At 40.6% G+C, this 12,049-nt stretch overlaps 1 protein-coding gene across 1 annotated transcript; it reads left to right on the top strand.

Moving 5' to 3' along the window:
* The first annotated feature begins 4,165 nt into the window (after window positions 1-4,165).
* Window positions 4,166-12,033, top strand: cyb561 (cytochrome b561). The gene is made up of 6 exons (XM_014193328.2): window positions 4,166-4,675; window positions 5,656-5,873; window positions 7,618-7,716; window positions 9,060-9,163; window positions 9,368-9,525; window positions 10,020-12,033. Exons 2-6 carry the CDS (start codon window positions 5,663-5,665, stop codon window positions 10,213-10,215), a joined length of 768 nt encoding a protein of 255 aa, XP_014048803.1. The 5' UTR covers window positions 4,166-4,675; window positions 5,656-5,662; the 3' UTR covers window positions 10,216-12,033.
* Window positions 12,034-12,049: the final 16 nt, after the last annotated feature.

Below are 12,049 nucleotides of genomic sequence, written 5' to 3'. Positions count from 1 at the left end.
CTGGTTGTACCTTGGCTGGAGGGCTCTTTTACAGACCAGAGAGGTTCTGCTGGTTGAACCATGGCTAGAGGGCTATTTTACAGAGACTAGAGAGGTGTGGCTGTTTGAATGGCTAGAGTTCTGTTTAAGGGAGACCAGAGAGATTCTGCTGGTAGAGCCATGGCTGGAAGGACTTTTTTACAGAGACCAGGGAGGTTCTGCTGGTTGAACCATGGCTGGAGCCTGGGAAAATGTAATATCAATCTCTTTCCTGTGTGCAGGGAGATGTGGCTAGAGCCCTTACTGAGAGGGAGGGCCATGGCTAGTTCCTCATTAGAATTACTGGCAGGGCTCTTGAGCAAAGGGAGAGATACATCTGGTGACTCTGCTAAAATGTTCCCTTTTTGTCTGTTTTCAGATGAACTGAGGCAGAATGAAGCCCCGTCACAGCATGCAGTATGTGCATGTTCATTCTACACCTTTCTCTCATTTTCATTCCATTACAAGTAAAAAAGTTCAAACAGGAACCAAATGGCTATTAGGTAACTTACTGATGTTTGTCTCTTTATCAGTTTTTTTCGGCATCATGGTGGTAGTGCCTTCATCCACACACCTAATAAGAGAGAGAGAGCCATCTTCAATTGAAATATGAAATGTGCCCCACTTACAATATAAAGTAAAATTATGTCATAAGTCAAACATTGGCCTAGACAAGTCAAACTGAGTTTCAATAAAGCAAAAGTTGGCTATTTTTGTACCTTCCCATTTATGACTATCTACGCTACAGTACATGATACGGTCAGCAAAAATACTTTTTTAGAACAATCAACAGAGTGTGGGAATTATCAGTCTGTCTGTCTGCACACTAGCCTACTAAAGAGGGAGATCAACCATAGAGTGCAACCTTCACATAGGCTACAATGGTTAGTTCCCCGTGAAGCAATATCACTTCTCTGATACCTGGCCCAATAGGTCTAATGAACCCAACGTGCAACTCAAATTATTGGGACTTGAACCTGCGGTAGCATACAGAGGCAAGTTTCTAATGGACTATGCCAGAATAACCCAGACCTCTGGACAAGAGCAGCAGGGCCAGCTCCAGGAATAAGCGACATAAGCAATTGCTTACCAGACAAAAAATCTTACAAAAACCATTTTACTACGTAGGGGTCTTAACCTACAGTTACAATAGTAGAATACACAAAGTGCAATTTAGAAATTTGGTTGTGTTCTGTTTAATGGATATATAAATGAGTCTAGCCAGCTATCTAAACTTGTAGTAACCACGACTGAATACCGAACGGGCAGGCAGGGCATGTGCCTAGGGGCCCTGACTTCTAGGAGCCCCCATTCATTTTGTTATTCACTCTCCCTCAGATATCATTAACATGGCATACGTCTTGGCAAAATGTGTAGAATTGCAGGAAATTGGCTTTAAAACTGCAAACATTTCTCTCCACCTCATGGCAAAATGGTTTGAATTGCAGGAAGTTTCCTGTAAAACTGCAAAAAAATAATATCTCTGCCCCATGGCAAAATGAGTACACAGCAAATTCCACAGTGTTAAATCAACACTGACAGTGTCTGTATGGGTCCACGTTTTTCTGTGTTAAATTACTTACTTACTTAGTGTAAAGCCTTATTTGTATATTTCCCAGAGTGCCTTGCCTTTCGAGTAACTTGTAGAGTTACCACCCATGACTGTATTTGTTAGTTACAGAGACATGGATTAATGCAACATGATTTTTACATTCATCCATTTTCAGTCCTGTGGCCTTCACCAAGTGAGATTCTAAGTGAATATGTTATCATTGAAATGACAATGATTAAATAACACAATACAACAAGTATTTAATGAGGCCTTATTTTGAGGGCATCGTTTTACTCTAATACAGCGGCCTGAAACTCAAGGTTTTCAGGCCTGCAAATCACATTATGATGACTTGCAAAGTGATGTGTAATTCCTATTGTAATCCAGCCAGAGCAGGGATATCCAACATTTTGAATGACTGCTGGGTTTAGAAGAGTAAAATATGAGACGACCTAAACCATCTAAACTGGAACAACAATTTCAGTAACTGGTGCAATAAGTCCATGTAACAGATTTGATTAGTTTAGAAAAATGTCTGTTATTTATATTTGAGTAGCATAAAATGAATTAATCTATGTATATACAAAAACATGGATATTAAAACAAACCAAAAAAAATCTACCTGCAATAGAGCATGCTGGAAAATATGATAATGATGGGTGTGGTTTTGGTTTAACACTGGTTATTAACACCAACACTGGGACTATTTTACACTATTAATTAAACACTTAAAACACCTGAATCAGCACTGAAAAAGCAATACTAGGTAACACTGGCCAATTTGCTGTCCTTCAGAAAGTGAACACTTTACTACAAAACTTTGAAAGTGTCTGCTTCTACATTAGCCTATTCGGGAAATCACATTAGGGCTACGGCAAATTGCCTTACGTAAACTATCAAGCGTAGCGCGGCCTTTGGTCACGAAGTTCTGAAGTCTTTGTCTCCCTCTTATGGATAATTTAGGGGAAGTGGTATATTCACAAGCGGAGCTTCCAAGTTCTGCCATCAAGTGTTTAGGTGTGGTGTTTTGCTGAGATGTGTGATTTAAAGGTAGACTCAGCTATATGACGTAGTGCAGAATGTACATAGTGGGTGAATTTCCGCAGAAAGTAAACAGCATAGTGGGTCAATTTCCACAACAACTAAGAGCGCGAGGCTCAACTTCTCCACTGTTTTGGTGCCCATGCGAATCACGCTGTGAAGAGCTTGAAGCAAACGCTTGCACATGCGCAGATACTGTGTGTGTGACTGCGTGAGAGAGAAGTCTTGCATCTCAATATCTGTTGTGCGCCTCGTGTTAACATAATTTCGCTGTCTACCTTTAATTAACAAAATGTCCCAATTAATATTATGCAACCAGACAAATATTTTTTAGACCGATTTGTGGGCTAAACCTAGATTTTCAACATTAAGGCTAGCAGATTAAGTTGCCAAACTATTCAGATAAAGTCATGTCCATATTATTGGCACCCTTGATAAAGATGAGCAACACATTATTGAGCTAGGCTGTATTGTATGCTCAAAACATTTTGGAAATCATATTAATTTATAATAATATAGTTACTCAGAGAAAAAAAAATTGTATAACAAGTAGCATAATCTAAAAAAGATAGGAGTCATATTTATTGGCACCCCTGTTTTCAATACTCTAGTACCCGCCTCTTGCGAGGATAATGACACTGAACCTTTTTCTAAAATGTTTTATATTGGAGAACATGTTGGGAGGGATCTTAGACCATTCCTCCATAAAGAATCTTTCCAGATCCTTGATATCCTTTGTCTGCTGTTATGGACAGCCCTCTTCAATTCAAACCACAGGTTTTCAATGGGGTTCAAGCCCGGAGACTGAGATGGCCATTGCAAAATGTTGATTTTGTTGTCAATTAACCATTTCTTTGTGGATTTTGATTAGTGCTTGGGGTTATTGTCTTGCTGGATGGTCCACTTGGCCTCTACCTAGCAGAGGCAACCAGGTTTTTGGCTAAAATGTCCTGGTACTTGATAAAGTTCATGATGCAGTTGACCTTAATAAGGGCCCCAGGTCCAGCGGAAGCAAAACAGCCCCATAACATTAAAGATATACCACCATATTTTACCGTAGGTTCGTAGCCTCAGGAAGTAGGGATGCTGAGGGTGCTGCAGCACCCCCTTAAAAATCATAATAATAATACAATATATACAAAATATCTATATTTTTTTGATACATTTTTTTTTCTAATAAAAGTAGCCCTTTAATAGTCCTGTATTAGCGGACGGATATAGCCACATGCAGCATGGGCAAAAACTTACTTTGAAATATTAGTAATTACGTTGAAATGTTAGCCTACTTGAATTAAATAAACTGTTCTTTCCTGCATCTTTATTGTTCAACACAAACAACTAGAGCTGGTCTATTTAGGCTGCGTTTACACAGGCAGACCAATTCTGAAAGTTTCTTCCACTAATTGATCGTTTGACCAATCACATCCGATCTTTTCACGTCAACTCTTTTTCAAGGAGTCAAAAGACCAATTAGCTAAAAAAAAAGTTCAGAATTGGGCTGTTAGTCTAAAGGAGCAGACAAGATTGCATAGTCCATCTTTATCAATTAAAGCTGTCAACTAATTGGTCATTATGACTTTTTAATGAATTGCTTTGATTCAATGCCGGGTCTGCATCTGCAAGAACGCCCTGAGTAGCCAAGGTAATCGACCTTTGGACATTTTCGTAACTGTGGTGCCAGACGTCATCTTCTCTCAAGGCTGTTTGTGCTCCTCCCTCCTCTACGTTTGGTGCTAATTGAAGGGAGAGGGGGAGTGTATAACGTATTTCTCTGTCAACTCAACGTTTAGCTGCGCCACTGTTTCTGTCACGACCAGTCGACAGATCCACCCACCCGCGACGTTTTTGTGAAGCGCGCGTGTGAGGAGTAAGATAAAGCTTATTGTGAAATATTTCGTGGCAGGCCTAGGCTATAGGATTTTATTGCGTTTCTTTAGTAATGTGGTTACTACGAAAATTGTAGGCGTATCTAGGAATCAGTCCAAAACACACAAAAGGAGCGGAACAAGGATATCCACTCCCTCTCAGACTTGCTGGGAAAGCAGGTTATTTGAGGACCAAACGGTAAGTGGAACATGTCCTACCTTACGGATGTTTGCGCTTGAAGTTGTATGAGGATAGGATAGAGCTCCTAGACATGTGGTATCCAACATTATAGTCGAGGATAGCCTATAAATAGTGTTTTGTTTGTCAATAGTTTGCCTACATTTAATCACATTTCTCACAACATGCGCGAGATTTGGTTCTTGTTTCTGACATGCATCCATCTCAAATCCAATCAGTAGCCTAAAATAAGAGTTGTGACGTTTCGTAGCAGGTTAGGAGAGCTTTTTAGTTAACGTTCACTCTTTTCTTAACCTAATTATTCTGACCTGCTAGGTTAATTCTCCTAACCTGCTGCATAAGTTATCCTTACCTACGAAAGTAACTTTCGTCTGTACCTGTATACTATCTAGTAAAAAACAAGGTGGTGTAAGCTAGGCTAAGCAACATAATTAACTGAATACATACACTTTGAATAAAAACGCTGTCATACTCCTATAACAAATATACAACTGAATACACAATCACGTTGAATAAACAGTCATACTCATAGCCTTTAACAAACTGTTATTCAACAGAAGAGCAAACACCTAGTCATGTAAGTGTTTTTCACATGGATGTGATAGAGTTTCCCCAGTTTAGAGCTCTGCAGTCTCACACGCACATCATCACATGAGCCTAGAAGCAGCGCAGGAAAGGATGTTTCTGTTTATCTCAATTCCGGAGACATGACTAGACTGATCCAATATTTGGTTATTTCTGAGTCTTCTAGGGTGGTGACTGGTAAGCGACTAGGTAAAGATTCAGATCACAGGTTTTGTTAATCCATGAGTCAATGGTATTTTCAGAAAGCTATAGGTGGGTCTTAACCATGGGCCTGGAGGTTTTCCTGGTTGGTTCAGTCAGGAAACTAGTCATCTTAAAACATACCTTTTTGAACCACTGGACTGAACTAAACCATCATTCTCCCCCTCTTTTTCTATCCCTCCTCCCCCTCCAAGACACACCATGGAAGATAGCCCTCAGCGGGCTGTGCAAGGCCTGGGCTCCTTCCCGTGGTACGTGGGGGGGACTCAGGTTCTGGGCCTGGCCTGTGTGGTGATCACGGGCGTGTGGATGGGCAGCTATCACGGAGGCTACGCCTGGGATGGTTCGGGACAGGAGTTCAATGTACATCCCCTCTGCATGGTCCTGGGCCTGGTCTTTCTCTATGGAGATGGTAGGGCAGAACTAGAATTAAACAACTAAAATTAGAATTAAAACCATTCCTCCAGGAATTTAGTTAAACACCTTTTTATAAATCGCCTCAATTAATGGATCATTGTCCCAGTGATCGAATTGGTAATGTAGAGCAATAAAGTAGCTCTCCATTACTGCTGCCCTATGTACACAGACATGGAACACTGGTCACTTTTAATGTTTACCTACTGTTTTACCCACTTCATATGTGTATATACTGTATTCTAGTCAAGGCCTATCCTATTTAACTATTGCTGTACATGTCCTATTAATATCAATGTATTCTTCAGATATACTATTTATTCTATCCATATACTGTCTACACATCCCATCATGCATGTATACAATGTCAATTCCGGTGTATATGTATCTCACACACACACCGGACTCGACATTGCTTGTCCTAATATTTCTTATTTTACTTTTAGTTTTGTGTGCATTGTTAGATATTATTGCACTGTTGGAGCTAGGAACACATGCATTTTGCTACACCTGCAATAACATCTGCTAAATATGTGTATGCAACCAATACAATTTGATTTACTGGTAGCATGGAGAGATGGAGGTAGATGAAGAAAGGGAAGCTGAAGCCACAGTGTCTCTTCGAGCCACAATGGCAGTTGTCTTCTCTGTCTGCTCTGTTAGCCTAGGGGTCTTCTGACCTATTGCATTAGTGTGATGCTACACAGGGCACAGGCCTAAGGGCACACTCTGCAACAGGAATACATCCCTAATGCTATTAGGGTGGGGAGGAGCCGATACTTTATTTTGTTTGTTTCTAGGCTGTTGTTTCTCCCCCTCTCTGTGTGAGAGAAATTAGTAATGCTGGGATTTGTTCCCATAAATAGTACTATGATAAACAGTTGCAATGAAAGCATACGTTTTCCATTGGTCCCTGAATCGTGATTTTTTTCAGCCAATGACAATGTAAATAAAATCTCCTTTGTGGTGTCAAATAAAAAGGCTGCTTGTTATTACGTCAGCTGTAGCCTTTTGATTCCTAACCTTGCTATAGCAATTGAATTGGGACATTAAACCATAAAGGTCACTTGGCTATTAGTGTGAGCAGTCAGTCCAAATGGCGCTGGGATGAAAACACCCTCCAGGGGAACCAGCTGTCCTTAGTGGGATCGGGAGACAGACAGTAAATACAATTGCCTGGAATGTTGTTTCAGTGTTTCTGCAAGGTTAATATCATTTCTTTATAATTGTAGTAATACAATAACTCAGTTGAACAGTTGTTTGTTGTGTTCTCATAGCATTTCTGTAACATTTCTATGCTAACCAACCCTATGTGTTGCTGAGACCTTGGTGGCAGCTACTTGTTAAGTGTTTGTGAAAATGTATTATAGTGGTCTTGTTGAATGACTTCTGCCCCACTCAAAGCCTCACTTTACTTAACCTTCACCTCAGGCTCACTGGGACTAAAACACCCCCATAACTACCCTGATTCACCCTTTCTTTTGTAGCGTCATACCTGTTATTGCCTTTGCCATGTTGGGTGTGATTATGGTACTATGACCAAAGTAATGACTAACCTTTTTTAAATGGTTACAGCAGATTAAGGTGCAAAAGCAATGTTTGAAGGTGAACAGTTTTATTTTACTGTGTCAAGTCTGACCACTCTATATTTAGACAGGCTTGACTTTATTATCATCTTGTGGAAATAATTATATTTGAATAGTCTTATGTGAGTGTTAACCAGCCTTGTTTGTCTCTCACAGCGATCCTGGTGTACAGAGTATTTAGGAATGAAAGCAAACGCAACGTCAAGATTCTCCATGCTGTGCTCCACCTTCTCGCCCTCATTATCAGCATAGTGGGTAAGGCCTGGGTGGGTGTCTGTGTCTAAGGGCAAGACTTGTTGTTTTGGCCCTTTCCCCTTGAACCCAAACATCTAAACTATTCTACATTTGTAGCTATTGTGTGTGTGTGTATATGTAAAAGGAAAATACCTAACCTAGCTAGCTAGTGTATATGTATGAGAGACATGTCTTACGTGGTGGGACAAACAAGTGGACTTATCTATCGCAGGGTCATAAATAGGTTCTCTAGGGCCAGATCAGTCATTCAGACTAGAGGTCGACCGATTAATCGGCTTGGCCGATTTTAATTAGGGCAGGTTTTAATTAGGGCAGGTTTCAAGTTTTCTTAACAATTGGTAATCCGCCTTTTTGGATGCCGATTACATTGCAATCCAAGAGGAGACTGCGTGACAGGCTGACCACCTGTTACGGGAGTGCAGCATCAAAAGGACCTTGTGGCTGCAAGGAGCCAAGGTAAGTTGCTAGCTGACATTAAACTTATCTTATAAAAAAAATCTTCACATAATCACTAGTTACCTACACATGGTTAATGATATTACTAGGTTAACTAGCTTGTTCTGCGTTGCATAAATTAACAGGCACCGCATTGGTTATATCATCGAATCACAACCTACTTCGCCAAACGGGTGACGATTTAACAAAAGCGCATTCGCGAAAAAGCACAATCGTTGCACAAATGTACCTAAACATCAATGCCTTTCTTAAAATCAATACACAAGTGAATTTTTTTATTTTATATATTTTTTTAAAACATGCATAGGTAGTTAGAAGATTCATGTTAGCAGGCAATATTAACTAGTGAAATTGTCATTTCTCTTGCGTTCAGTGCAAGCACAGCTAGGGCACACACATCATCATTATTTTGTTTAAGTTAGCTAAGAGATGGTGAGGGGAGAAACTAATGGTGATGGCATGGCTCCCAGGGAACTGGCGAGGTAAAAATGTTTACAAACGTAGTAGGCTATGAACATGGGTAAGATGAGACTGCGCATGCTAACCACGAATCAGTGGTGCGGCATGGGCGTGTAAAGCTGAATCACAGTAGCCTGCGTCATGTACTGAGGTCTGGAGTAGTCATGGAAACAGGAAGGTGTATCCAAATGGTCATCAGTTTAAACGCTGAAATCTGCCTTCAGGCAATCCTTACTGACTCAGAGAAACATTTGGTTTGCAAGCAGGGCATCATGTAAATAATACCCACATCCATACATGGCGGTAGGTAAAAAAAAAAACTGTACATTGTAACATTCATTGATATGTACTAAGTCATAATTGATCAACATTGTTCTATACAAAATGAATGGGAAAGGTTGACAGCATGTATCATTATATCTCCTCAGGTATCGTGGCTGTGTTTGACTTCCATAATCATAACAAGATCCCCAACATGTACTCCCTCCACAGCTGGTGTGGCATGCTCACCTTTGTTCTCTTCTGTGTACAGGTCAGCCCTCGCCTCTACTTCTGTGCACACATGTAGTCGCGCGCACACACAAACCAAGCTAATAATTTTAACTTCCTTTTTCCTTGTATCAGAATTACAATTAATGTACTGTTTGCACTGAGAACCTAGCTGTATACAGGCAGTAGCTCTCATATTACATTCTAATAGGCATAATCGTTTAACATTGGTCCTCTACTCCCTCAGTGGCTGATGGGGCTTGGTTTCTTCCTCTTCCCTGGGACGTTAATGGCGCTGCGGAGCTGGTACCTGCCACTACATGTCTTCTTTGGCCTGGCCATGCTCGCCATGTCCCTAGCCACCTGCCTACTGGGGATTTCAGAGAAATTGTTCTTCAGTATCCAGTGAGTATTACTATGCAGGGGCTCAGTTCTAATATCCTACCACCACGTACAATGAAGAAATGTATACAAATGGCATGGATTTTAAGTGGTATGCTAAAATACACAATTATTGGGTGAAAAGTATTTTGGGCCTCCCGAGTGGTGCAAGGTACTGCATCGCAGTGCCACTAAAGATTCTGGGTTCGAGTCCAGGGTCTGTCGCAGCCGGCCGCGACTGGGAGACCCATGGGGCGGCGCATAATTGGCCCAGCGTCGTCCAGGTTAGGGGAGGGTTTGGCCAGCAGGGATGTTCCTGTCTCATCGTGCACTAGTGACTCCTGTGGCAGGCCAGGTGCAGTGCACACTGTTTGGTGCCATATGTTATGCTCATCTTGATGAGTCACACGGAAATATTATAACTAATGATTCTTTACAAATGTTGTCATTTCACATTAGGATGTACTGTATCACAACAAACTCCATTGCTATAATACAGAAATCCTTTTTCTTCCCAGGCACACATATTCACAGTTTGTCCCAGAGGGGATCCTTGGTAACATGCTGGGACTGCTGCTAGTAGCATTTGGGATTCTGGTAGGCTACGTGGTGACACGGGAGGACTTCAGGAGACCCCCACACCCAGAGGAGGAGGCCTTATCTGTGCACTTTAAGACCCTGACTGAGGGGGGAGGGAGCCCCACCTCGCCTTAAACCAGAAAACACTCTGGTCTGAAAAGCTACTGTGTGCTCAGGCTTTTATTTAAAACAATCTGGTGTATGAGAGCTGGGCTGGAACAAAAGCCTGCACACCCAGTATCTCTCCAGGTCCAGCTGGAGATCTGGCTGATATGCTGTCTTTATTTCATGTCACATCGAGCTGTTCTACACCCACTTGTGGTGAAATGGAGGTAAGACAGGACGGATTTGACTAATGTATTTAATTACTGCCACATTAGCCATCACAAAAGTGCCATATTAGGTCTCTAAAAACAAAATAGCCTTTGCTAAGTGTTCAGTGAGGACAAAGCCATGTGTCCAAGCCAATTAGTTGTGCCTTCATCTAGGGCAGTAGGGTTATACTTTGTAATATCAGAAGTTACTCCTTGTTTAACAAACTCAGTCATGACTTTCAAGCTTGTGATAAATTTAGAAGTCGCAGTTCATTCAGGGATATGTTCATTGTGACAAAATTAATATTGAATTAATCTGTTGGCAGTGTTGAATTTATGATAAAGGATGCACAAAGTTGTGACTGAACGATGCCTGGATTTTTGGGGTTGAATTCTAAATTACCCCTAGGCACTCTTCAAGCAGTTTCTTATCCATTCCTTATGTTTGGCTGGGTTGAATTTTCACCATTGATTCAGGGTTTCCCCGGGCCACCCCAGACGTTTTCATATTTTAGTTTTAACCCTAAAGCACACCTGACTCAATCAGTCAAAGGCTTGATGGTTACTTGACTAATTGAATCTGGCGTGCCAGTTAAAATAAATGTAAAACTTCTGGGGGGGGGGCCCTAGGAGAGGGTTGGGAAACCTGCTACCACCTATCCAATAGTTACAGGGGCCAGTTTTTCTGATCAGATTAAATCTTAGCATTGGGTAATTTTCTGTTTTGAAATACCCAAAGGTAGTGATTAGGATATTCCGTAGCATTAAGTCTGTAGAGCATTGCGCTTGCAGGATAGTGGGTTTGATTCCCGGGACCACCATATGTAAAAAAAAATATTTAAAAAAATTATGTATGCACGCATAACTAAGTCGCTTTGGATAAAAAGTGTTTGCTAAATGGCAAATTTTCACATCACACTTGGTGGATTTAGAAAGGCACTACAACCAAGACGTTTCAATTTAACTAAGGTGGGGAGGTTTAAACGTTCTTACATTAAATCGACTGCAGTATAGGTATGTGGTCAGTTATATTGAGGAGTGTCAAATAAATGCATGTTCTTTTGTGATATACAGACATTTATCTTAGTTCCTTTAATGTGTTTCACTATGACAGTGTAGGCCTACTCAAAGCACTGAAAATCCAGATTCTGTGATCTTAATATTGTAAGATCTGATCCTTAAAAAAAAAGAACTAAATTGATCTGATCTTGATTTGCAAAATATGGGGTTACAGAATCATTTATCTGGGCTAAGGGGTAAATTTGGTGTTCAGTAAAGATCTTTATGCTTCTGTGGTGTAAAATGCTCAGTGCTAGTGTAATAGAAGGGTGTTATAGTATGTGTGCCAAACTGGATTTAATTGTACAATAAGCTGCTTATCTGTATCCATGTTTGCTGCATATGATTGACTGTTACACCAAAACCATTGTATTTAAGAGAAGATGTATGACTATTGTAACTTGCTTTGTTCAAAGCATCTACTTGTCCTCATATTTAATCAATAATGTAACTAAGATTACTTTAGATTCAATATCGCTACCTCTCTTCACTTGTGGAAACTTGTTCTATACAATAGGCACTGCTGACTTATTAAAACCTATATTGCCTTCCTATCACTTATTAAAGATGCATGACTCAATAGGTGTGTTTTTGGG

Source organism: Salmo salar, chromosome ssa03, assembly GCF_905237065.1.
Source record: "Salmo salar chromosome ssa03, Ssal_v3.1, whole genome shotgun sequence".
NCBI classification, from domain to species: domain Eukaryota; kingdom Metazoa; phylum Chordata; class Actinopteri; order Salmoniformes; family Salmonidae; genus Salmo; species Salmo salar.
This window is presented reverse-complemented; position numbering and strand designations above follow the sequence as displayed.

What these genes read in the sequence shown, in the direction of transcription:
- cyb561 (XM_014193328.2), top strand. Translation starts at nt 5,663, where the DNA reads ATGGAAGATAGCCCTCAGCGGGCTGTGCAAGGCCTGGGCTCCTTCCCG. An exon ending in GGTCTTTCTCTATGGAGATG is followed by an intron (nt 5,874 to 7,617) that starts GTAGGGCAGAAC and finishes TGTCTCTCACAG; the next exon opens with CGATCCTGGTGTACAGAGTA. An exon ending in CCTCATTATCAGCATAGTGG is followed by an intron (nt 7,717 to 9,059) that starts GTAAGGCCTGGG and finishes ATATCTCCTCAG; the next exon opens with GTATCGTGGCTGTGTTTGAC.